Here is a 26087-nt window from a genome sequence, read left to right as displayed (position 1 = left end):
ATATTAGTTTTTTTTTAATAAATAGCGATGTGTGTTATATACAATATATGTACTAATACGCTAACTTATGTTGACATTGTTAAAATTGGTAAGACTTTTGTTTTTTGTTTTTTTTTGATAAATTTACCAAAATTAAAAGTATTTGATTTTTTTTTTCTAGCAATAGGCTAAGTTTGAATACAAAGTAGTAAATCTTCATTAATTAATAGTAACAAATGAAAAACTACACATGGTCATGACTGATATCTTGCTTTGGTAATTCTTTTACTGTCTCTCACAAGCTATGCAATATAAACTAAATGTCATATGAAAAAAAAGGTATTAAAAAATTATGACATTAGAAAACAATCCTTTATGTATCATCTATATTCTAATGCTTTGCAATAAAGAAGATGAACAATGGAAGAGAGAAAGAAAAAAGAAAAAGAAAATAAAGTAGAATTGAAGATAGAAAATTTTAGTGATTTATAAATGAATGATCGAGTTAATGGTTTCAATTTTTCAATAAATGATAAGTGATAGTCCATCTATTAATGTCTCTTGCATGTTTGTCTCTAAAACATAATCATATAGGGACATGTTTTAGTGTCTTTAAATGCGAATATTTGCATCTATAATTGGTTTCTTAAGATTTTACATGTCACTAGTAAAGTATATGTGTTGTAGTTGCAGTGTCATGTGCTTAACATTGTGACACTCCCTTCTCCCTTACAAATGAAGATGTCATTTTCAGTATTGAACAAATTAATGAGGTGTTACGTTTAGTGAGATTCATGGCTATGATATGATGGGTAGTGATGAATGAAAGAATATTCAGAAGGCACATTGATGATGGGTTTTGTGAATCCGAAGCTACCAGTTTGATGCTCACTCAGTTATATAATAATTATATCACAATCGCTATCTCTATGCTGCGTGTGAAAGCTTGCAAGTTAAGCAGTGATGAGTGCATAGCCGTCCCCATTAGAGATTTGGAGAAGAAGGGTGACCTAACCAAAGCTAGCTAGCTGTTCAACAATTTTGTCATTGACAGCCTAACATCGATGCAAAGGTTATATCATGGGAGGACTTACTTATCCATCACTCACTAACCTTCAAGTCTAAGCACCCTCACCCTCACCCTCACCCTTCTTTTTCTCTTTTTTTCTTTCATTATATATGTTATTTAGTAATTTAGAGTGTATTGGATACTATCTCAAGAATTTTAAATACACCTATATATTCAAAGTTTATGTTCGAAATTTTAATTAAATTAAAAAATATTTTTATCATCTCATCTACATACTTTTGAATGTTTCTCCCTATTCTAAATTAGTGTTTTGTTACCTTTCTTTTTTCATTCATCAACATTAAAACCGCATCAATACAATTTTATAAGTGGATAAAATATTTTAAAAATTAATTGAATTAATAATAAAGTAATAGGAGAAACTTAATATAATATAAAAGTTTTATTCAACTCCTTGCTGAGTTGGGTCCTTCCTATGTCTATCTATTGAGGAAAAACTGATTTGTGTTTTAGGTGTGGTAAATTTGAGACTTTAAAACATTTTTTTCTTTTGTTGCAGTTTTGCTAGCCAGTTTGATACTTTTATCTTTTGGGTCTGAATTCACTAAATATTTAAAAAAACAAGTGATGAGTGACTTTCAGAATGATTTGAACCGAAACAGACTATTCCCATAGTAATTATTATGTATTCAGAAACTTTACATTAAAATATTGTTGTTTGAAACATAAACTTTTCATATTTTCTTGTTTCTAATTTTTTAAGGACATTATAACATTTAGTACGAAAAATAGAAAACTATGGAAATAATTTCTATTTTGGTGAGATTTGAATATGAAATTCACTAGCCAAAATTTTTAGGCTGGAGTGAGAGTGATGATGGACTAAAAGGTATATATATATATATATATAACAGCAGAATAAAATAGATAAGTTCTTTTGTTTCAAATAAATTATTAATTCTATTTACCTGACTTAATTATTATCCGATCATTATGTTCATGTTCATGATTAATGATTGACATCGTAAATAGAATCTAGTTTGGTGGTAACATTATCCAAACTTTGTTCATGATCAACCGTTCATTGTCATTCCTAAGACATAATTATTTAATCATCATCCATGCATGTCTAAGTTATATTATCCCTTTCCTTCAATATTCCAATCCGAACAACACAATATCTTTTCGATTACCTTTCACTTTCTTTCTGTCTCATATAAAATAAAATAAAATCTAATCAATCAATATAAAATTAAAATAAGAAACCCTATTGTACAAAGATCTGAATTGGCTCTTGCCGGTGAACCACATGAATTCGGTAATTATCAGATTGGGTCTCGTATTAGGCGAAGGGAAGCTTTCAGTCTGTACTGGCTAGAATAAACAGACCCGTCTATGATTCATATATAATTTCTTTAAATAATGAATCATAATGGGTTATATGTTTGCAGAAATATAATTTTGTCCAAGTGCAGTTTTAAGAAAAGGAAGTCATCATATATACAAATATGCTGTGGAATCCGAGGAAAATTCGATTAGAACCTAAGTTTAGAAAATGGCAAGTCACCGGTCAGGACAACCTGGAATCAGTGGATATAATCATCTTAGAGCCGAAAACAACAAATGGCATCCTCCATTTTCTCCACTAAATTCTACCATTTCCCACCATTCGTCTGTCCGCCCTCAAATCCAGGATCTCTACTTTTCTTTTTTATTCTTACAACTCTCATCAAATCTTAATTTCATCTCCCTTCTTCCTTTCACATCTCAAAATTAATTCCCATCCTCCTTTTGCTGGTAAAATGGTACGTTATTGTTTCCTTCTTCTACAATCTTTTGTGTATCGTAATGATATACACAAGCATTTTTTACATGATGTTCTTATTTGCATTTTATGTCAATATTTGCCAAGTTAATAATCATATAAGTTTTCTTCATTTCATTTATAAACCAAAAAGAGAGAAAAAAAGAAAAAGAAGTGTACTGGTTCACAAAAAGGATCCAATTATATTAAAGTTATAACAAATTCTTGTTTCTGTTCTTTTGATTTTGTTTATGGAATAGGCGAATTCTTCATCTGGAATGGCTGTGAATGATGAGTGCAAGCTGAAGTTCTTAGAATTAAAAGCGAAAAGAAGCTACCGGTTTATAGTGTTCAAGATTGAGGAGAAGATTCAGCAAGTGACCGTCGAAAAGCTAGGGCAACCTCAAGAAAGTTATGAAGATTTTACTGCTAGTTTGCCAGCCAATGAATGCCGATATGCTGTCTATGATTTGGATTTCACAACCAACGAGAATGTCCAGAAAAGCAAAATATTCTTCGTTGCCTGGTAATACATTCATCCCATAATGATGCAATCTTACACCCGTATCTGCTATTCATCTTCATTGAGAAAAGAATTTCCTTTTAATTTGTGGGTGTCGGGTTTTGATTAATCCCAGGTCTCCTGATACATCAAAAGTGAGAAGTAAAATGTTGTACGCGAGTTCAAAGGACAGATTCAGGAGAGAGCTTGATGGAGTTCAGGTTGAGTTGCAAGCAACAGACCCAAGTGAGATGAGCTTTGACATTGTTAAAGCTCGAGCTATATAAACAGCTGCAAGTTTCTTTTTCCTGTACTAATTGGGCTATGGCTCAATATATATATATATATATATACTACCATGCATGCACTCTTCTTTCAATCTCTAATGCTTTGAGGGCTTATTTTCATCACTTGCCATTTCTAAAACGGTAACAAGATGAATTAGAGATCACTTGATTTGGTTGTAGATTTTGGTGAGGGTAGGGGGCTTAATTTGTTTTCTGTTGCTAAATTAAACGTTCTGGGTAGGAATTTAATTTCGTTATCCCACTGCAATGTGTTCCATTTTTATATATTAAATATATATATATATATATATATATATATATACCTTGTTTTTTTAGCTGGGATAGGTTTGATGTAATGGTTTATTTTTTTTAAGAAACCAATGTGTAATTTTATTTGCTTGTATAGTTATGTATTTACGGGCAAATGGTCTATGATTCCTGATTTTTATTGTAATTTTGAAATTGCTGTTTCTGTCGTTTAGTATTACTTTACATAAAAGTAACAGACTTTGCAAAAAAAAATAAATAGGCTATGTATACTTATTAAGTAACTAACTTTTAAAAATAAATTCAATATATAATGAATCGAGTTACTGGTTTGTAAATTTAATTAAATCACTGACTAGGCTATGTATTTTTTATTAACATGAATGGGATGATTTGTTGGCACCCATTTTTTAATCAGACATAGTTTACTGAGCATGCTTTCAATCGTTCTAAAATTTGAAAATTACTACAAACTAATTTTATTATTATTATTATTATATGGTTGTAATTTAATAAATATGTAACCATAAAAATTATTCTAACTTAATATGATTTTTCTAATTATTGCAAATACTCTATTTTAATATAATTAGTTAGTAGAGCATGCCAAACTATATATATATATATATTAAGAAATCAGGCCAACATAGTTAAAAAAGTTACACTAATAAAAGAGATTTAGACATAATTTTAAAAACAGTTTAATTTCAATAATAAAATGTTCATACTAGATAATTATTATATATTCACAGGTTAATATATATGATAATAACTGTAACAAATAGACAATTGTATAAATCATTTTTACATAACTATTTTATTTTAATCTAAATCTTTAGTAGCATAATACATATTTTTTAAAGAGTTTTATTATTTGATAATTTAGAATGTATAGTATTTTTTGAGATAAGAAGAGGTATGTGATAAAAAAATTATTATAAATAAATATTTCACTATTAAAAAGTATCAATTACAATAATTTAGCTATTTTTATTTCAATGAGCCATCATTATTATATTTCTAATATTTGATAATTTGAGTTTAGAGTTTAATAATTTAAAATATTATTGTTTGACTGTTAAATCGATCTTATTAGATCAATAACATCTTAAACCGTGATTTAACTTTCAAATAATGACATTATAAATTGTTAAACTTTAAACTCATTTTATCAAACACAGACAACTTGATAATGATAGTCGATCAGAGTAAATGTGGTTGAATCCTTACTAATCAAGACTTTTTAATGGTGAGATATTTTTTTTATTGTGATCTGTCGCCACATACCTGTGTATGTTTGAAAAAAGTTTAGATATTAAAAATTATAAAACAGTGAAACTACACGGTACTTTTTTATACTTATATCTTTTTCAAAAATATATATTTGACTTAAGTTAGGATTAAAATTTGGATAAATTACTACAACCCCCTAAAGTTAAGTGAAATACACAAATCAATTCCTCATTTTTCAATAATACACTATGATATCCTTAAAATTTAGTTCAATATATTCCCCTTCCATTAAAATAATTTGTTAATATAATATCAAAATACAAATTGACCCTTAAAATGTTATCAAATCTTATAGGATGAATTACTATGATTCTCTATGCTATATTAAAGTTATTTTACCTTCTCATCATATTAAAATTACTATATATCAAATTTATAAAATTTTAAAAAATAATTTTTGAAATTTTTAGTATATATCCAAGATAAATTATAATTATGATAATTTAATTATAAGTTTTAAATATAATTATACTTAATATTGTTTATAAAACTTAACAAAGCATCTACGAAATTTTTGTGCTCCATTCAAGGACAGTTTGAAATATTAAAAATTATTATGCTCTGACTAATGAAATATCTTTTGAAATTTTGATAAAAAGGTGAAAAAGTATATTAAAATAAACTTTAAGGAGGTAATAATATATTATTAAAAAATAAGAAGTCAATTTGTGTACTTCGCATAACCTTAGGGGAGTCATAGTAATTTACCCTTAAAATTGTTACTATGTTAAAGATAAATTCTTTTAAAATATGACCTAGAGAATTTATTTTTTAAATTATAAATAATAAAAAATTTGAACTTATTCTTTTAAAAAAAGAAAGAATTTAAGACTTAAATAAGATGTACATGCACCTAGTGACTTAAAGAATTATGACTTACTAAAATATGAAGTTTATTCTTAGCTAAAGTGAAAACTAAATTTTTTTAATGATTACATGGTAGAGAGGTTTTTATGTAGTAAGCTAAGTTAACATTCAATCAGGCAAACATAAAAATTCTGAGGTCTTAATCTAAAATTAAACATAAATACAAGGATCTCCATATACATTTACCATTATATGAGATAATACGGCTCCGTTTCACTTCCTCTTCTTTGATAATTCCTCCTTGTAGGGTTTTATAGACTCCATAAACCACAATCCCTTTCTTATCTCTCTTCTCCACAAACCCTAACAATGGAGACCTCACAGTCTCCGTCCTCGTCAGCACAATCATCATGCTGGAGCAACATAGTAAAGAATCCACCTCAACAACCGAACAACCAGAACCCGAGCCCGAACCCGACAAATCAAATATTCGTGGAAAGCTGTAAGTCATCAAAAGGGATATCAATGGCAGTAATCGATGCAAACGCTGTAATTGAAGGCGGTGAAAAGCTCCATAATTTAGCCGACAAGTTTGTTACAGTTCCCGAAGTTCTAGCCGAGATTCGCGACCCGGTCTCACGTCACCGCCTTTCATTTGTCCCATTCACTATTGACTCCTTGGAGCCTTCCACTGATGCTCTGAATAAAGGTAGTAACTTTATTTTATTTGTTCTTTTGTTGTGAGGTTATGGTTTAGTGTAATTTGTATTACATCCACTGTATTTGAATGGATGAAACAAAAAATGTTCATTGTAATTGTAGGAATTGAATTCCATGGAATTGAACATGACTAAACTAAATTATCCTGAAATATGTGGAATTTGCAATTGGATTTCACATAACAGAATATGCAAATTTTAGAGAAAAAATTGTCCTCAACAATTTTTTAACTGTATCTTCTGCATTCTGATTTCCAAATGAAAGAGTAGAAATAGTTAGGATGTCAGGATAAGAAAAAGACTGAAGAGGCTAAACTTAAGTTTTTTTTTTAATCTCCTGTTGCAGTGGTTTGTTATTTGCTTGGCTTGTGCAGATGCTATCTAAATTTGAACTAGATGAGTTAGTAGCTTGGTTGCTTACAGATTCTAATTTCTTATGGCAGTTATTAAATTTGTGAGAGCAACTGGTGACTTACAGACCCTGTCAGATGTTGACCTTAAACTCCTTGCCTTGACTTACACATTAGAGGCGCAGATTCATGGAACAAAACATATTAGGGATGCTCCTCCTCCTATCCATACAGTTAATGTGAAGAGGCTTCCTGAGAAGGATATGCCTGGCTGGGGTTCTAATGTTCCTAATTTGGAAGAATGGGAAGCATTAGAACAGGAAGCTGGGGATGGATTGAATGCTGGTTCGAGGATCCTTCCCTTGAAAGAGATGAGCTTGAACACTATCACTGTAGATGACCAATCTGAAGATTGTGCTGTGGTGACTGGAAGTGAAGAGCATTCTGAAAATCACGAAGATGTTGACCATGGTTTGAGAAAGCATAGGAGATATCCACCAAAGAAAAAAGAGATAAGCATCGAAGGGAAGAAGATGGTAGCTGATGGAATTGATGCATCTCAGGGGCAGTTTGATGATGATGCTGGTGATTGGATGCCTGCTGTCAGTCGAAGTACTCATAGGAGGTTTCTTAGAAGGAAAGCTAGACGTGAATATAATGAGGCATTAATTGAAAAAGATAGTCGGGAAAATATGGAGAGCAACGATATCAAGGAAATTACTATTCCAGATCCATCGTTGCATCAAAGTTCAGAATCAGTAAATGCTGGAAATGGTATTTATGAGGAGAGTGAGATGAAGAATAATGATGAAGATCTTAGTTCAATTCTAACTAAAATGAGGCTGGAAGAAGAATCAGCGAAGGCTCTTCAAGAAGGGAAAGAAGAGAACAGCACTTCAGTGGGGCTTAAGTTTACGGATAACATGCATCTGGAAGCTTCTGCTGACAGCAATGCCAATGTTGATCTTGAAGCTAATATTGCCAATGGAGAATTAGATCACTTGGACATCTTAAGCGAAACCACTGAAACTGTTGATGTGTCACATGGTGATGATGATGCCAGTGAGCAAAGCTGGATGCTTAGATCCTTATCAGAGTCCAGCGTAGCTTGTGTAACTAGTGATTATGCAATGCAGAATGTACTTCTGCAAATGGGATTGCGTCTACTGGCCCCTGGAGGAATGCAAATCCGCCAGCTGCACAGGTATAAAATTTATGCTTAAACATAAGATTGTATTGCAGTAAATAATAAAATTTTTGCTTCTTCAGAAGTTTGTTTTTTAAATTTTTTCTTTTGATCTTTCTATGAAGTAATTATAATATAACAAGTTGTAAATTGTTCTTGATAAATATTTGAATTTTTCTTATTTGAGATAAATAAGTACTTTTTTTTTTACCAGAAGATAAATAAGAACTGATTGCCTTAATGAGCTTCTTCTTTCTTATTAGAAAAAATCAACTTCTCTGCTTTCTCAACCTGTCATTTGTTATCTAACCAAAAATTACCGTTTGCTTTCACAATAGCAAAAGAAATTTGAATGCAAATTTTGGCAAGTTAACCAAATGCAGGCTTGGTTTTTCTCTGTCTTCTTGACATTCTGTTGAAGTGCTTTTTGGAGTTGATCTTTGTAATGAATTGGTGAAATTATGTCCTGCACATTGCAAATGGCCCCTCCCCATCCCTGAGCACCTGAAAAGAGAATGAATAAAGATTTAAAGAACATAAAAAAAGGGGTGGTAGCATACATTAAATTAACCGAGTGCAGGAGAAAGTTGCTGTTTTCAGTGGATCTGTATTCTTCTACAATTGGTGACTGCAGATACTTTGCTTATGTTTTAGATGCTTGTACTTGCAGGTGGATATTGAAATGCCATGCATGTTATACTGTTACTGCTGAGATTGGGAGAATATTTTGTCCAAAGTGTGGAAATGGTGGGACTTTAAGAAAGGTAGCTATTACAGTTGGTGAGAATGGAATTGTTCTAGCAGACTGTCGTCCGCGGATCAGTCTGCGTGGTACAAAAGTAAGTGTTTGCCCTAACTAAATAAGAGTGGAAAAAAATCTATATGAGAAAGTAGCAGGAATTTCTGATGTTCCTTTTGTTTTTTGATTTCAATTTATATTTTAAGGTTGATGAATATACTTGTCTGTAGCACAGTTGTCTTGTATTTGCTGCTTGGTTTGCCTTGTCCAGGGGAATCTGTTACTTGATGAGTTGATTGTGTTGACATTTGTCTTGTGGTTATCTGAGCAAGGGTTCGTCCTTTCATCATATTTTGGATAGTAGAGCACATGAATGTGCATATTTTCCATAGAAAATGCTTCTAAATAATATGGGATAGAAGGAACATCTGTTTTTGTTTTAAGTCACTGAAGTCAATCTGCTTGAGATGGGACTCACCATGTCAACTTTTCCATATCTGTTTTGCATGCTTAGGCATATGCTCAAGCAGTTTGTCCATTATTAAAGGACAACTGACAATATTTTACTAGAATTTTAAACTGCCAATATATGCTTTAATAGCAAGAGACAAGTGTTAATGCATGTAATAATTATTAAAAGCATTAACATTTTGTTCCATGCAGTTTTCACTGCCTTTACCACAAGGAGGAAGGGATGCCATAACTAAGAATCTCATTCTACGTGAAGATCAACTCCCGCAAAAGCTTCTTTACCCCAAGACAAAGAAGAAAGTGAATAAACAGGTTGGTCCACTTAATTTCTTTTCTCATCATTTGTTTCCATCATTTCGATATGCTTTGCATCAGTAAATTTGCTTGCACGCCATATCCTCTTTTGATAATATGTTATTATGCTCAAGTAACTTGAAGCTAATGTATTTAAAATGTGAAATCTAGGGCGATGACTTCTTTGCTGTAGATGACATCTTCAGCCACCATACTGATAAAAGAGCTCCTTTCCGGCCACCGATAAGGAAGGCGTTAGCAGTTTTCAGTGGAAGGAGGAATCCCAATGACAATCACTACTCCCGACCGAAGAATTGATGGCAGTTTTACCTCACAAAAATTTATTAATTAATTTTCTTATATGTTACTTTGGAATGGGCAACTGTAATAGAAAGTGGTTTAGTATCTTTACTCCTTAGTGACAGCAACTTGTCTTTTCAGTTCTAGTGTGAGGACCTAAGACTTGTCATATATGTAAGTTTGCTCGTCAATGAGCTCAATTTTGGTATATGGTTATTTAGGGTGGTGTTCCTACTTGTGTGGTGGTGGTGGAGATGACTACAAGAAATGTCCCGACATTCGTGGGCTCAAAAATCTTTGATGGTTCTTTCTGCTTTTCTGAGTCCGTTCAATTTTCTGTGCTCCCTTGATAAAGAAATAGAATTTTGAGCGGATTGTTGGTCCTAGATTATGAATTTAGTTGAGGTTCATGGCGCGTCGTTAATGTTGCAAGATCACCAGGTTTAAAGTTGAAATGTTCAGTTTTATTGACAGGAGATGTAGTACACCTGGCCGCCTGTGACCCCCGCCGTTTAGAAACCAGAAGTTATGGGACTTAAAACGACATAGTTGATTACGCCTATGAACTGGGCTAACGTGCACCAGCCGCGGATTTATTTAACTACTGTAAAAACTTCCAAACATCCACAGTGGCAGCAAAAATAATAGCAATAATGAGAATATATATTCTTTAGCCAAAAGAAGTGAAATTTTTTGTCATCGCCAACTAATGATTAATAACTTTACTTGGGTTATAATACAAAGACTCTGTCATGCAATGGAACCTTTCTTTCTTACTTGCTTTTTTTTTTAGCCTCGACCTACAACCATTTACAAGAACCACAACAACAAATTAAACTCTCAACTCTGATAATAACAAAAAAAATAAAAATTAATAAGACTTTCAAGTATTAGAAATTGTATATATATATGTGATTTACAGTGTGTTAAGGTTTTAAAATCACGACGACAATGCAAGCTCTGCCCATGCTAAAGAAGACGCCTTTAATTCAACCGACACTGATGTGTCAATTCTGCTCTCCAGCGTTCTGCTTATTTCCTCCATGGAAGGCCGCTTCCTCGGTTCTGGATGAATGCACAAGCTTACCACTTCACATATCACTTTGACATCTTCATATTGGAAATGTTTCAACTCTGGATCCACCACATATGACATTACTTCTGGCATTTCCAGATACTCCTTGGCCTGCATTAAAATAGTCAATTTTTGTTGCCTATACAGAAAACAATCCTTTTAGACAGATATATTATTATCATTATACTTGCAAGACAGATTTTTCTTACCCAATCTACCAAGCATCCTTTTTCCTTGCAGTATGGTGGTCTACCGCTGATTATTTCCAATAAAAGCACACCGAAAGCATATACATTTCCTTGGACGTCAAGGTGACGTCCTTCCATTGAATCTGGAAGTACACAAATTGCACCTTGGCTGCCTATTGACCCTGAGTTCTTTTCTGATCTTGAAACTATACTTTTCCAACTTTCAAAATCAACCACCTGCAAAATGGATAACAGAAATTTGATCCCATTATTTTCGTTTTAAGTTTCAAATAATAGCATACAAATTCTTTCATTCCTTGTGAGTATGGAAAAAGGGTAGGTACGAAATGTACCTTAGGAGAAAAGTCTTCTGTAAGATACACAGCACTAGAATTTAGTTCTGATATAGTAAACGGTGGATCAAGTTCTGTGTGAAGATATTTGAGTCCACGAGCAATGCCTAGAATAATTTTCATACGCCTTGTCCAAGATAACTGGCAACCTTCTCCATCTGCATGCAGTCAGGTTGATTGCTCAGCTTTGAGCAATAAAACATCATTCAACTAATATCCAAAGGGGGAAACCTGACTTACAATGAAGGTGTTCATACAATGTTCCATTTGATGCATATTCAAAAACCAGCATTCTCGTAAATGGATTGCTTTCTCTACAATACCCCAGTAATTTCCCCGTATTCTCATGATCTAATCTAGCCAAATCTGCTACCTGAATGGAAATTATAATTAAATGTTTAGTAGTTGCAGTCTAAAAATCTCAGCACTAGCATTTCCTATATATTTGGCAAAAGCTTCATGGCTTTTTGCAGTATTAAGAACTATTACCTCTTTCTGAAAATAGAGCTCAAGATACCCTGTCCAATGTTCTTCTTTAATGCAAAGGGATATAACAGCAATCTCAGGCCCACCTTTTATGTTGCCTTTATAAACCAAACTATCTGGACAAGAGCCAATAATATTGCTGAAATCTTCACAAGCAACTTCAAGCTCTTGTCTGCTGAATCTTGCAACATCTTTCAACATCTCAGAGTCTGCATACAATCAACACAAAAATTAAAATATTCTCCTAAAAGATAGCTGTTAAAACTTTTCTAAGACTGACAAACTAGTGATGGTAGATAGCAAGGAAGCAAAAACCTATGTATACTGCCATATGATCATTCTGACTTGCTGACTTCTTCCAAGGAATTATTATAGAAGATTTGCTATTGCATCTCTGGAAAGCGGTTAAAACAGCAACGAGAAACAGAGATCCCACCATGGTTCCTGTTACAATTTCCAAAGCCAAAAGCCATGCAGGTTTTGATGCTCCCTGATGTTGCTTGGATACATCTTCAGCAGGCTGGTGCTTAGAGTTGAATGTTTGATGGGCTCTGGCAGGTGGTGCACCACCTACAAAGAACGCCTCATCCTTTTCAATACTTATTATTATTATTTTCGGTCAAATCCTTTTCAATTACTATAGTCAGCATTAAGTCATGACCAGGCAAAGGATACAATTGGTAATATCAAATCCGGTGATAAGGAAAGTATTAAGATTTCATGCAATTGGTATTTACTTTTCAAATTCCCCCCGATTAAATACAAATCAAAACAATAAGACAGAACCCTTTTGAACTATGAAGCCTTTAAAATAGAAGGCAATACTGTCGCACTATATAAAGAATGCCTCGAGATTTTGAACAACTGTACTCATTTTGGAGAGCTAATTGACAACAAGCTGAAAAAGAAGATCTGGCTATACACACCACATTGTGCAGCAGACCGTTGTTTAGGATCTTTGTTGTGGAGGCAGTTCCCTTGGAAGCTTGTGCTGCATGACAGAGGAAAAGGTGAGCTTACAGCATAAACAAAGGCCAGCAAACCCAGCACAACAAGGAGACACAATTGTACCTTGGAAGATACTTTAAGCATTTAGGTATGCTCCCAACAAAGAAGTTATATGATAAATCTGCCACTTTTAATTGAGATGCTTGACATAAGCCACTTGAGTTTGACGCATACCTGAAGTGGCACAAATAGTAAGCAAGAAATTTAACAAGTTCAAAAATCATAAAGCTAAGGTGTTCGCTTGACTTTATGTTCCCTTCCACTTACCACCTACTTTAATTTCTAGTGAGGTATTGTTTTCAACTGTTACAATGACATATTTAGAAGTATCCTTCTCTCAAGAAGCATTGCAACATGCAGTAATTTCTGACTTAAATTTCATCATTTGTCCACATTAGGCACGGAGCATCTTTCCTTGTCCAGTAAGAATGTTACTGAAACATTTAAAAGAAAGGAAGGAACAAAAAGAAAGGAAGGAACAAAAAGAAAGTCCTGTTTGGGGTAACTTAATACGAAAAACCTCCATGATATTATATACAGGAAGCCTTTTTTGCCCTTTTCTTCTCGATGTCAGATAAATCTACAGCCTTAAATTCAATCCAAAAGGAAAAAAATTCTGTGAGAGATACACTTAAATTGACAGACATGACGTCCTCTGCCTGCCATACAGCCAAACCTCTACATTTTGTATATGTATCAAGAAAGTTAGACTTCACATGACTGTGAGTTAAGCATTGCATACATGTGCAACCAGTTCATGAGCTGTTCTGTCTGCGATTTTCAAATTAGTCAGAAAGCTAAATATGTCTTTCCATTTTTATGCACAACCACATCTAACCATGAATAATTATTTGCTTAGAAAGATTCTACTTACATCCCATGTGCGTTAGATGGAAAATCTGAATTGCCACCAGCAGGAACAGTTCCTTGAAGTCTATTCCTATCCAGACGAAGTTCCTCAAGGTACTTCAAAGTGCCAAGTTCAGGTGGCAAATGCCCAGTTAACCCATTGGACTGAAGATTTCTACAACAATAAAGTTGGCTGGAAGTAAGAGAAAACCCAACAGTGCCGAGCCAAGCATTAAAACAGAAGTCCAATCACTAAAATGCAATAAGAAAATCTTTTACATTCTCATGACATTGTTTAAATTTGCAATCTCTGGAGGGATAGGACCAGTCAATTGATTCACTCCCAAATCCAAAACCTTGAGGTACTTCAGCATGCCCAGCTCTTTTGGGATTGGCCCGATCAAGTTATTACCATGCAAGACTCTACACATATAAAAAATAAGAAAGCAAAGTTCAAATGCAATGACAGAATTAAAACACAGCATAGATTCAGTGTCATGTACAAGTAAAAACATACAGTTCCTGCAAGTATGTGATCCGACCCAGTTCCGGGGGAATAAATCCTCTTAGAGATGCTCCAGTTATGTTTCTGCAAAAAAAAGAGCACAATGTTGTTTACTTATAAAGCACCAACCTACAATTTACAGGGATGCAACTACAAGAATCTGGACATGGTTAATCCTGAACCAAGAAAAATCAATGATCATATCTTACATTTTCATAACACGGTCTCTAGCAAAAGAGCATGCAATGCCAGACCAGTCACAAGGATCTGAATCTAGGGTGTTCCAATTCGATAAAACCAGTAGTGGGTCTTCAAATATTGCTTCTTTGAAGGTTGTAAGTGCCTCAACTGGAAAAAGTCCAATATTCTATTTAGTAAAAAACCAAAAAACAAAACTTTGCAAACTTAGTAATATATGATTATCATTTAGACACCAAAATCTAGCATTTTCTTGAAGTATCAATCCTATTAACATCTCATTAATTTCTTTCAGAATTGGAATTACGATCATCCATTTTTACTACCACTAAAACAGTCGGATTAGTCAAGTCACCAAGACTTCACATTGACTACATATCAAGAAGAGATAACATCTAATAATGCTAAATGATACTAATTAACATAGGCTAAGAAGAGTATATTCTTTAAAGAAATAAGAAATAAAGCAACATTAGTCATAAAATTAAAGAATCCCAAATCTGTAAAACCAGTAAGAATCAAGATCTGGGAATTCAGGTAGCAAAATATACCTTCATCTTTAGGAAATGACTCACAGACTACAAAAAGAACAGAAGCAATTACAAAAAGAAGCTGCACTAAAGGAGTATGTGATCTCATTTTCTCTGTGCAAGAAATCTCCACCACTCTCTGATTATCACAATCCCAATCTTTCAAGAAGACCAGGAAAGAGAACTCATAAATGGAAAACCCAAGAAATTAAGAATGAGCAAAAAAAAAAAAAGGGGTCAAAAAGGAAAAAGAAAAAAAGAATCAAGTAGCTGTGAAGATATAGGCTTTGACAAGGGAAACCGAAACTAGTAGAACTGAAAGTTATCTTTAGATACTGTAAAAGTCTGAATACTGTAATGAGTTTGGCCTGTTTATCTTTAAACAAAAGTATAGCGAGTAATATAAAAATTCAAGATTTGGCATCTACCCATGAAAGCAAAAACTCAGTAGTTAGAATTTAGAAAGATTAGTAAAGAAGAAATGTGATGTAGAAAAGAAGAGTGAATGTTAGAGAAAAACAAACCCAGATATTAAGGGAAAACTTGGATTCAAAGAGAGGTTTTTGTTACTATACTTGCTGGTTTAAAAAAGAAAGAAAATTACAGAAGAAAAATGGAAGTTTAGAATTTTTGATAAAGGGAATGTTGTTCTGTTCATTGCTGTTGAAAAAAGATGGCGGTTTATGTTTATGTTTATGTTTATGTTTTTGCTTTTGCTTTTTCTTTTCTTTTTGAGGGTTAATTTGTTTTAGTTTTTGGTATTTATTCTTATTTAAAAAGATTGAAATTTGAGATTATTAGTGGAAGGTTTTTTCTTATGTTTACTGCTAATAATTGCAATTAGTTTAGACGCTTAATCTGACTCTAAGGAAGAGCATGCGCATCTCGTGAGATGAGAAATTGAGAGCTTCTTTTTAGTTAACCTTTTTGTGGTCATCTTTAGGGTTATGTTGGAGCATTTCTAAGACTGTAAGCTCATTGATTAAGGGTCCTGATGAGATGATTAATTACTACTTAAACGTAATTAAGTTTATTATTTTCTCCCACTCAAATTTAAATTTTACCGGAGAAATGAATTTATAATCTTTTAAATTTTAAATTGAGTTACAAATTGGATTATTATGGATAAGTTGCAATACTTTAAATTTTGAATCAGCTCACAAAGAAAATGACCTCATCCATTAAGATTTGCAAAAATTATTTATTTTCAAAAATTAAAATCTGAATTTTTTAAATAAAATTTTAACCCTTTAATTTAATTTAAAATAAAAGTTATAATATAGTGTTAATAATTCAAAAAGTATAATAAAGTTTTAAAATTTATTTAAACAAAATTAACACTCTTCTGAAAAAGAAATTTAACACATATTAATTTTGTTTTCTTTCATTAAAACTGTTTATTGTTGAATTTAATTAGCATTTTTAATATCCTGTGTTAAAAGAATGGGGTTTCATAATCATAAATAATGATAAAGCATCATTAGTAGCACAGCACATGAGAGCATAAAGCAATAGCAGTTAAGTAGCTAATGGGCCCATAAAAGCGGTAATTGCGCCAATAATCATGCTCAACCTTAATTATTTGGATTAACCTCTATTGTATTTTCATATTATCCTCCTCCACTTCATTTTATTTCTTCGACTATTTTCTTCAAATAGATATAAATTATTTAATTTATACTAAGTAATAATCTCTCTCACAGTACAGCATTATTTCATTGTATTAATTTATGGATATGTTGGATTTTAAGTTCATCATGATTTTCTTCTCTCTTGAATATAAAAATCAATTTCAATACAATTGGCACCTAATCTATACAAGTGGTTGGCATTAAAGACTTTAGATAAAAATGAAAGTGGGAATTAAAATAAACACCGTAAGAATAACTACAAACACAAGATCCATTCTGTACAAAAAGAAAGACACAGGGGAAATAAGAATTATGGAATTTGTTCTTCAAGGGCATGAATGGGTGACACAATGTAATCTATATATCTTATACCATATCTAATGTAACCACCACTTCTTCCTTTGTGTTTCAGCATCAATCAAAGAAAGACCAAAACCCATTAAAGATTGCACATATTTGACTGCAGGAACTACCATATCAATGGCTTGTCCATACAATAATTCTAAATAAAATGCACATTATTGAAGGGGCAAGTTGTTTAATATGGAGACCATATTTTTTCTATTCACCTAAATAGTTTTTTAATGCAATATTCTAATATTTTCTTGGTGACCTTTTCTATTTTGGCATCAGTTTCAGATCCTTTTGTTTATTGAATTGGTGACACAAGACAGTAAAGATTGTTCAAGCATGAAGTATCCTCACTTCCCAATGCTTCCAAGCAAGACACCCAAAAGTTAGTTTTGAGTATTCTTAAAGGAAGAAGGAGCCTAATGATTCTGATTCTATTATAGTGATCAAATGGGTTCAAACCCACTTGAGATTAGATAGTTATCAAAATATCGTTTCATGAAATGTTGACCCTTGTGCTCTACTTAACCAATGGTGTTTTGGCACATAAAATCTTATTTCATGGCCTAACTTGTTACAAGTTTAAATTTTGAAGCATGAGGCAAGTTGAATCCTTTTCTATATGGAGATTTAGATGGTCCTTTTCCTCTTGTTGGAAAGGGTCCCCAACCTCCCTCCTCTCTTTTGCCATGAACAATGGCCATGTGCTTTTCTTGATAAGGACCTCTCTAGTCCTCTTAATATATATTTTAAATCAATTTAGGGGGAAAAAGAGATAGAGACTTCCTGTATTTTCCTTCTTGGTAGGTTTTGTTGCAATAAATAATTAGTTTTAGCTTGCACCTCACCAAGTTTTTTTTTCCTTTCTTTTCTATGTTTGAAGAGTGATATCTAATCATACAAAATTCAGTGTTGTTTAAGAAATATTAAACTGCTTAATTAAGATTGACAATGTAAAGCATATAATATTAACTCAGTTGATATATGTGTAAATAGAGATCTTGAGTTCAACAATTTTTATTTAGTTTCTACTGAATACAAATTTTTGAGTTTAATACATTTAGATATAGAATTTTATATCTATTGTTAGATAAAAATAAACTTTGGTTAAAAAACAACTTATAAATGCATATACCGAATACAAAATGTATCTTAAACTCGTCCAATAATATAAATTAATCAAGACTATATAAAATTGATCCAACATCACTATGTGACTTATTGGAACAAAAATGATAGAAACCCATAAACCAAGACAACTGACCTTATAAGATACAAGGTTACTTGACAGATTTTTTTGGCAAGAATACAATTTGACATTGTAACTAATACCCAAATTATGTGAACAATAAATATGGAATTTAACTCTCTTTTTTCTTTTTTCAGGTTAATGGAGTGGGGTTAGATAGATTGTCATCTTCATTGCGAATATGTTATGAAAAGCAATAATTTTCTAAAGTCTGGTTAAAAGTAAAGAACTCTAAGATTCGGTAGAGTCCAGCCTATCCTACTGTAATTGTTTCCAAGTTTCTATCAAATATATTATGACATATCTCAATGTCATGGACCTTTAACCATGTTGATGTGACCAATCTAATCTTCTTCTTCTTCTTTTTTTTTTTTCTTTTTCCTTTCGAAATTACAGATTGATTCTTATATAATATTGACCTGCCTCCAGCTCCACAGGGTTGCTACCAAACATTCAAATTCAAATTTATGCTAAATTGGCTCCCTGAACATCTTTTGTTAGTTAGTTCAGCTCATTTCATGCCTTCCTATAATTACAAATGAAAAATCTGTAGCTCCTGCTAATTGTCACTACAACTATTGGTTTTATATTTTTATAGCATTAGCAAACAGATATAGAAGTCATTAAAAAGGGACAAGAGTATATGTTTCATGATTCATCTCTTTATTATAGTCTAAACATATGAAAATATTCTAAGGACCCAAATTATTTAAGTGCGTGGATTTTATTTTATTTATTCCAAATAAAACAATAGCAATGGACCTATTAAATCTGCTAATAAAGTGTAATAATTGGACAATTTTACTCGATACTTTAAAGTGTGAAGTTACAATTACAAACCCTCCATATTGCTGGGATCAAAGAAGTCCAAATTCTTTCATACTTTTTAAGCAAATTCCATGAAGTTTTTGTATTGCTAGTAACTCTGTTCTAGGGTCTTTTTCGATGTCTCCTCTGGCCTCCCAACATGAAAATTAAATGATCATCAAGGGCAATGCATGTTCTACATTCTCCGGTTTGAGACAATTTAACAATTTTGATAGTGTACCAATATGCTCCTGAAAAAATTCACTTGCAAGTGATTGTACTTCAGGCAATTACTGATATGTTGTCTGCTTTGCTATGACTATACTGGCAATCTTAACAAGTATAAATGTATGCTTTTAAATATTGAAAAGCTTAGGATAGAAAATTATCAGAATTTGAACTCTCGAACTTTTGTATTTAGAGAAGACAAGAGGCTGAATTTTAATTTTAAGTTCCGACCTCTTGTTGGTCGACTATTGAGTGTGCTATTATACTGGGAGACAGATGCTCTCAAATAAAGGTAGATTAATTATACTAAGCTGCAATGGTAGATATGGTCATTTTCATCCCATCATCCAGGTCTAAAACATAAAGGGACCAATGACACTGGCTTGGGAAATCTTAAGGTACTTCAGCGGTGATATATCCCTGAACTCCTTCAGGCAATTTAACTTGGAAAATTCACAGTACTGTAAAATGGTCCCCAAGTACGGCATTGTGGGTTGGTTGGTTACCTTATTAATTGCTTCGGTGACAATCATTTATGATCCGCCAGAGAGCAGAAACAAATCCTTTCAACTATTAACTCTTCATGGTGCAGAGAGTTGATGATTCAAATTCTCTGCCCCTCTTTTATTCTAGACCAGAGAAGAAAAGAGAAAAAGCAGAAACAAAAGCCAAATGAAACACATTGCTGGAGAACATAAATGTAGAATTGCTTGAATTTTATTGGTTATATTAGTTGGGCCAAGCTATGGCCTTCTTTTCTCTTCTTGTCCATATCTTGAGGTTGAGCTAGAGAATTACAGCCTTCTTATGAAAATTCATTTTTTTACCTTTCATATTTCAATGGAACTCACTTATTGGTGTATAGAATTCTTGTAATTGTATGAAAAAATTAAGTAAGCAGTACTTCTTTTAACAACTAATATTTAAACAAAAAAAAAAAAAAGTTAGATAGACACTTTCCGAAGTACCCGAAGATTATAAACGAAGAAACCCTATGATTTTATACTATTCCTCATCTAAGAACTGTTAATAGCAGGCAGACATTATAGCCAATGACTTGGTGTATATCATCATAAATGTGACTGAATTCTGTTGATGCTGTTTGTTAAATTCTTTCCAGTATCCATCTTCCCATTTCTGCACTCGCCTTAAGGTATTTAACTTTTTCCTGTAGAAGGCTCCTAAAACATGAGGTTCATAAGCGGGAGGCAAGGTACATGGTCTTGTAATCCGAGGACTCTTCACCAATGATTCTGTCATGAACTTCTTCTCTAACCCATCTGCAGGGCAGGCCATAATCTCTGAGCACATTTCCACAGCTTCTTCAGGTACTCGTGGCGCAAATTTGAGTAGCTTAGCATACTCATTTAAGAGATGAAACATGTAGTCATACACATAATCCATCTTTAACTCTTCTTGGATAAAATCACTGGCTGCTTTCCCAATTTCTTGTGCCTGCCAAGTTAGTCCATCATTCAAGGATTTATATTTGTTTCTGTTTCCAGGAAGAAGAAAGGAAAATTGGTAACTTAGTTAGAGAGAGTTTGATTACCTTTTGATTGTTCTTATTGCCCCAGTCTACTGCAAATTTGATCGACTTGCATTTATCGGTATCTCGAATAGGCCAATAGTGCTGCAGAGGTTGCAGACTTCTGGTAAAGAAGTCATGATAGTATGGCTTTACAAGCAATGGCAGAGAATTGCAGGCTAGAATGTACTTCTCACTAACAGACCACGCATATCCTTCAATGTAGATTTTGTACCTACACATGTCAACTATATGTGAGTGGATATATGAGAATACTTCATGATTGTATCACTTAAAAGATCTTATACATTATATGGCTTTATGATACCTGTGTGTACATTGCCTTGCTAAGTCTGATTGCTTGTATCCTTGCTGGGATTCCTGAATCCAATCCTGAAAATTGTACTTAATTAGGAACACATAATTTGTTTTTAGTATGAAACCAAACACTTGATGTGGTTAGCTTAGACATTTGGTATAGCAATTATTCCCCGAAAAGGGTTCGGAGAACAGTAATGTCATGCTTTCCCATGCCTTCTAAATAAGATATTCTCTATAACAAAAGGGCAATCACAAAAGGTAACATTTTGAATAGGCGAACACAAAAGTCACTAGACATCCTCTAGAAATGGCTTTCAGGAATTAGGAACATTTACCCGGATGAATAGGCGAGCATTCCAGTCTCGTTGGTCAGAGACATTGCAAGCGAGGAGGTCCTTTCTGGTTTCAGCTACAAAGGGGTTTCCCTTCCAGTAAGCGTAAGGTTCTCTATCAATCCATTTGCTCCCGTTATTGCCTTCTTTTATGTCTATCGACAATTCGTCCCATGGCTTTATATTAATATCAGGCCTACAACAACTCATTCCAAGTCAAGCTATAGCTAGTAATTTCAATACTTCAGAATTTCTAAAAGGGGAAAGGGACTGGAGATTTATATTCCTAAAATCCTGAAAGACAAGTACTCGACTCCTAGACTACTAACTCTATTGCCAATTCAACCTTTATCATTCCTAATAGCTATAAGAACATCAAAAATTAACAACAGAAAAGACACAGAAGAGATAAATAGAGATTACCATCCCCAGAAAGACCAATCAGGAAACACTATATCCATTGTCCACCTGTCACCACAGTACCTAAACAACGGTGGTGGTCCTGTGGTGTTCTGCTCATGGTAATCACTTGATCGGATAACCGGTCGATCATCAGTATCAAACATCAGCTCCAAGTCCGGTATCTTTCCCGGATACCTCCTGAGAAGCTGCAATATGCCCCATATGGTAAATGTATCTCTAGTTTGTGTTGATTCTCTGTATTTCTTGATATGTGCTTTGCCTCCAACTATTATCAGATGGAAATGTGCTGTTCTTTGAGCTCTTTCCACCATGTCTCTGCTTATTCCTGCGGCAATCCATGGCCTTAGATCTTCATGAATCCATCGAAAATAGTTTGGGCACACTGTTCTTGGTGGGTCTTGATCATCTGCTCGAGATGTAGTCGGTCTTGGATAGTTTGTTGGGCAGGTTTGAGTTTGGTTGTTGTTGATGGTGCAGTTTAATGGGAATTCAATTGTTTCTCTCTGGGGTATGTTGTGCTTTTCTGAGATAACCACAGTCGTGTTTGTTGACCTTTCGACTGAAACTTTAGACTGCAATTCATTGTTGATGGCGCAGTTTAATGGGAATTCAATTGTTTCGTTCCTGAGTATGTTGTGCTTTGCTGGGATAACCATAGTCTTGTTTGTTGATCTTTCTACTGAAAATGTAGACCGCAAGAAAAAGGGAATTCAACATCAAGAATTTAATCAAGGAAGAGAAGATAACTCGAACAAAGAAAAGAATGAAGAGAAGTTGATTAAATCATTAAATAATAGAACTTACAGTATCAATCCATAAGCAAGATATGAAGGCAGCAATCAAGAGGAATAGAAGGAAGAGCAGAGTCCTGATACTGACAAGTCCTTTTTTCAATGATGGCATCATATTCTGTCTCTCTAAGAAATGGTCTTAGCAAGTCCAGATCCTTGCAACATTGGACTTGCTGTGCTTGCCTGGTTCTTGAATGGAGCCAATATCATAGCATCATATGCTAAATAAAGAAAATACTTGGTATAGTACCTTTCTTCAAGCGTTAGTTTCTATAATATTGTTGAAGAAGAAGGTTTTTCCAACTCGCATTTGCATATCCATATATACAAGAATTTTCCTCTTCTACTACTACTACTACATGTGCAGCTTAACACAAGTTAGTCTGATCTCAACATTCAATAAACTTTTTCTCACCCTTAATTAATGTTCACTATTCTCCTGTGAGAAAGATAAAAGTGATATCTAAGTCAAATTAACAATTCAAGCTGAATTTTAGCATGTTTGAGTTTGATTTATTTTTTATTGAGTTGAGTTAAAATTAAATTTATTAAATCTTTTAATGTTTCATTAGTCTGAGTAAATTTAATTAAACTAAAGAAAAGTCCATAGAATCTGAATGGATTTCATGAATATAAACTAAAAACAATGAATTATTCATGATATTTGAAAATTATAATATATTTATATTAATTCATAAGCTGCTCATAAATTTAAATACAAGTTGATTTATGAGTCTGATAAAGAGCTCGGTTTTTACTAAACGAGTTTCATTAGGTGGATTTAAATGAGCATTTTTCAAAGAATTAAATGGTGAGTAGTTTACAAGTAACTCGTCTCATTTGCACAAGTAATACAGTTAATAATTGGATTAATATTGTAATTGAGTAGTAGAATACGATGAGTATGGGATTCTTTTTCCTTAATTCTCTTTTATTTATTGGGATCATAATAGAACTAATGCAGGAAACATTCATAGAGTCCTATAATTAGAAGATTTTACCACATATATTTTCTTTTCGGCAAAAGGGGTATACAATAATATTTTACCTCATCTTGAAAAGGTTAATCAGGGCCACAATTTGAATCTGATTTAGAATTAAATTGAGTTGGCATTTTTGGTTTTATCTACGGTGGAACCAGAATCATATTGGAACCAAAACAATTTCAATTTAGTTTTGATTCGGTTCCAACTGATTTAGGCCGGTTAAAAAGAAAAAATTATTCTAGGACTAAATTGAAAAAAATCTATAAATATCTCTTTTTATCAAAAGAAGATAGGATATTGCAATCTAAGGACCTCAAAGTCAAAGAACTTCTATGGTGAGTTCACCGATTAGGAAAACAAAAGAAACCACATTGTAGAGAAAAAAAAACAGAGGAAATTCACTAACTTAACCAAAAAACAAACACAAATTCGTCAGGAAAGAAAACAAAAGGATGAATTTTGGACCCAAGAAGGAAAATTAAAAGAAAAAAGAAATAGTTTAATGAGAAGGAAGTAAAAAGAGACATGAAAAAGGAGCTGTTAGCAATTGAACTGAGGCAAAATGTAAAAAACGAACCAAAAAAAAAAAAAAAAAAGAGAGAAAGAAAGAAAAGGTAATTGTTAAAGAGGCTGCATGGTGGCCACATTGCATGCTAAGCATAAGAAAGTCAAGGCATGCAGCTGCATGCTTTCCACGTTTGCTTGCGTCTATGTGCCTACCTGCCACCTTTTGTTTTTCTTTTTAAAAGTTTTATGCCGGTTTGAGTTCAGATATTTTAAACCGGTCCCCTATAATATGTAACCGGCCAAAAAGCAGAACCTTGAACCGGGTTTCATCTGTTTTTGGCCAGTCAGGTCCCTATGCTTTGATTAGGTTAACGAAAAGAACCAAAGAAGGGAGTCAGCAAGTCCCAACGCGATCCCAATTAGTGGTACTCTTTATTTAAAATAACATCATTTGGATAACATTTTAACCATCTTTATCCCCTCTACAAAAAAACCTTATAAATTTAGCTTCGCAGGTTGGAAACCACATTGCTTTAGCCCTATAAATTTTGCTTTTGACATATCGAATCTCTAAAGAATATTTGAATGGTTAGCAGATTTTCAGTTGAAAATTAGTGGGCAATTGCCTGTAACCCTATTCCTCGTCATGGTTTCCAGATTTGGTTGGACCATGGCATTAGCAACGTTGATTTTCATCGTTTTTGGTCTATGAGGTTTGCCCTTTCTCTTTTCATGAAAAAGATAAACAGCATATGATGTTAGTCTTGATAAAGAAATCCTACCATCTAGCAAAACATTTTAAGTTTTAAGATATTTGAGTATTTAATTGTCAAAAAATTAATTATATTTTTTATACTAAAAATGGAATGCTTCAAGAAAAAAAGTTAATAGATTGTAAACTGCACAATAATCACAGTCAGTTTCTTACATTGGCTATAAAAACGAAAACTCATCTAATATAAAGGTTTTTTTTTCACTTTTACAAATAAAGCTATTGCTACTTAAATTAGACCTTAAATGTATAAAAATTAATTAATTTGTATCATCTTATGAAATCACGTAACATTGCTACCAGTTTTCTCTTTATTTTTCGTTCGTCCTTATATCCAAAACTGGATTTCAAAGGAAGGTGATTTTTGATGGACTCAGCCACTGGCAGTTAATTCCTTCTAATCAATTCTCTTACTGTTTAGAATATAAATGTAGTGATAGTGTCTCATTATATAAGATTTTCAATATTTATATTCGATTTTTTAGGTATTACCAGTATGTTTTTGTGATTATAGTGCGTAGTTTTATTGTAATGGTCAATAATCGGTAAAAAATGGAAGCTGAAAGGATCTAGGGTGATGGTGATCTGTTTTCTCAGGTCTTGAGCTTCTGGTTTTGAGCTTTAATGTGAATAACTTTGCCAATTAAGGAAATTTTCTTACATTTGTAATACATTCTTTATATATGTAAAGTTTTTATTATAAAGAGTAAAAACTAAGCACTGGCTATGCAAGTAAACACTATGTTAAAATTACAGATTTTCTATACTATGTAAGGGTAAAATTTAACATCATATCTACTTAATCCTCCAATTATTTTCTGTCATTTTGACATGGGCAAAAAGAAAGTTGTGAAAAAAACTTTATAAAAATTGGAACTGCAATAAAATATTTACTATGATGAAACCTTTTACTATATACGTACATACGTAATAAACCAATT

General features: G+C 32.8%; 4 protein-coding genes across 7 annotated transcripts; 2 read left to right on the top strand and 2 right to left on the bottom strand.

Moving 5' to 3' along the window:
• The first annotated feature begins 2389 nt into the window (after nucleotides 1-2389).
• LOC8266451 (actin-depolymerizing factor) lies at nucleotides 2390-4056 on the top strand. Its single transcript, XM_002509733.4, has 3 exons — nucleotides 2390-2814; nucleotides 3074-3339; nucleotides 3452-4056. Exons 1-3 carry the CDS (start codon nucleotides 2812-2814, stop codon nucleotides 3600-3602), a joined length of 420 nt encoding a protein of 139 aa, XP_002509779.1. The 5' UTR covers nucleotides 2390-2811; the 3' UTR covers nucleotides 3603-4056.
• A 2208-nt stretch (nucleotides 4057-6264) lies between these two features.
• Nucleotides 6265-10236, top strand: LOC8266450 (RNA-binding NOB1-like protein). Its single transcript, XM_002509732.4, has 5 exons — nucleotides 6265-6678; nucleotides 7132-8242; nucleotides 8895-9063; nucleotides 9627-9746; nucleotides 9900-10236. Exons 1-5 carry the CDS (start codon nucleotides 6339-6341, stop codon nucleotides 10044-10046), a joined length of 1887 nt encoding a protein of 628 aa, XP_002509778.2. The 5' UTR covers nucleotides 6265-6338; the 3' UTR covers nucleotides 10047-10236.
• A 667-nt stretch (nucleotides 10237-10903) lies between these two features.
• Nucleotides 10904-16116, bottom strand: LOC8266449 (probable LRR receptor-like serine/threonine-protein kinase At1g63430). Of its 2 annotated transcripts, XM_015715323.3 has the most exons (13): nucleotides 15242-16116; nucleotides 14702-14840; nucleotides 14505-14576; nucleotides 14267-14410; nucleotides 14013-14162; nucleotides 13202-13312; nucleotides 13057-13121; nucleotides 12446-12700; nucleotides 12134-12339; nucleotides 11885-12017; nucleotides 11645-11802; nucleotides 11313-11528; nucleotides 10904-11214 (listed from the first exon to the last, which is right to left on the bottom strand). In XM_015715323.3, the coding sequence occupies exons 1-13, from the start codon at nucleotides 15327-15329 to the stop codon at nucleotides 10969-10971; spliced, it is 1983 nt and encodes a 660-aa protein (XP_015570809.1). In that variant the 5' UTR covers nucleotides 15330-16116; the 3' UTR covers nucleotides 10904-10968. The 2 variants fall into 2 exon arrangements, with proteins under 2 accessions (XP_015570809.1, XP_048229858.1); XM_048373901.1 differs by lacking the exon at nucleotides 14702-14840 and having other exon boundaries at nucleotides 15242-16111.
• Nucleotides 16117-20176: 4060 nt separating this feature from the next.
• On the bottom strand, nucleotides 20177-23355 carry LOC8266448 (O-glucosyltransferase rumi homolog). 3 transcript variants are annotated; one of them, XM_015716161.2, is made up of 6 exons: nucleotides 22895-23355; nucleotides 22151-22782; nucleotides 21671-21863; nucleotides 21343-21407; nucleotides 21039-21249; nucleotides 20177-20941 (listed from the first exon to the last, which is right to left on the bottom strand). In XM_015716161.2, the coding sequence occupies exons 1-6, from the start codon at nucleotides 22994-22996 to the stop codon at nucleotides 20513-20515; spliced, it is 1632 nt and encodes a 543-aa protein (XP_015571647.2). In that variant the 5' UTR covers nucleotides 22997-23355; the 3' UTR covers nucleotides 20177-20512. The 3 variants fall into 3 exon arrangements, with proteins under 3 accessions (XP_015571647.2, XP_048231155.1, XP_048231156.1); XM_048375198.1 differs by having other exon boundaries at nucleotides 22091-22782; nucleotides 22895-23353; XM_048375199.1 differs by having other exon boundaries at nucleotides 22091-22769; nucleotides 22895-23350.
• Nucleotides 23356-26087: the final 2732 nt, after the last annotated feature.

The sequence above is a fragment of the Ricinus communis genome, chromosome 5, assembly GCF_019578655.1.
Source record: "Ricinus communis isolate WT05 ecotype wild-type chromosome 5, ASM1957865v1, whole genome shotgun sequence".
Classification (NCBI taxonomy): Eukaryota; Viridiplantae; Streptophyta; class Magnoliopsida; order Malpighiales; family Euphorbiaceae; genus Ricinus; species Ricinus communis.
This window is presented reverse-complemented; position numbering and strand designations above follow the sequence as displayed.

Bases quoted from the DNA above. Each gene is read 5' to 3' on its own strand.
- LOC8266451 (XM_002509733.4), top strand. The intron at 3,340-3,451 runs GTAATACATTCA...GATTAATCCCAG, and splicing joins AAAATATTCTTCGTTGCCTG to GTCTCCTGATACATCAAAAG.
- LOC8266450 (XM_002509732.4), top strand. From the start codon at position 6,339: ATGGAGACCTCACAGTCTCCGTCCTCGTCAGCACAATCATCATGCTGG. The intron at 8,243-8,894 runs GTATAAAATTTA...TTGTACTTGCAG, and splicing joins CAAATCCGCCAGCTGCACAG to GTGGATATTGAAATGCCATG. The intron at 9,747-9,899 runs GTTGGTCCACTT...TGTGAAATCTAG, and splicing joins AGAAGAAAGTGAATAAACAG to GGCGATGACTTCTTTGCTGT.
- LOC8266449 (XM_015715323.3), bottom strand. From the start codon at position 15,329: ATGAGATCACATACTCCTTTAGTGCAGCTTCTTTTTGTAATTGCTTCT. The intron at 13,313-14,012 runs GTAAGTAGAATC...GTGCCACTTCAG, and splicing joins CCATCTAACGCACATGGGAT to GTATGCGTCAAACTCAAGTG. The intron at 11,215-11,312 runs GTAAGAAAAATC...ATTTTAATGCAG, and splicing joins AAGGATGCTTGGTAGATTGG to GCCAAGGAGTATCTGGAAAT.
- LOC8266448 (XM_048375198.1), bottom strand. From the start codon at position 22,996: ATGATGCCATCATTGAAAAAAGGACTTGTCAGTATCAGGACTCTGCTC. The intron at 22,783-22,894 runs GTAAGTTCTATT...TTTTTCTTGCGG, and splicing joins CTTGCTTATGGATTGATACT to TCTACATTTTCAGTAGAAAG. The intron at 21,864-22,090 runs GTAATCTCTATT...GAGTTGTTGTAG, and splicing joins GATTGGTCTTTCTGGGGATG to GCCTGATATTAATATAAAGC.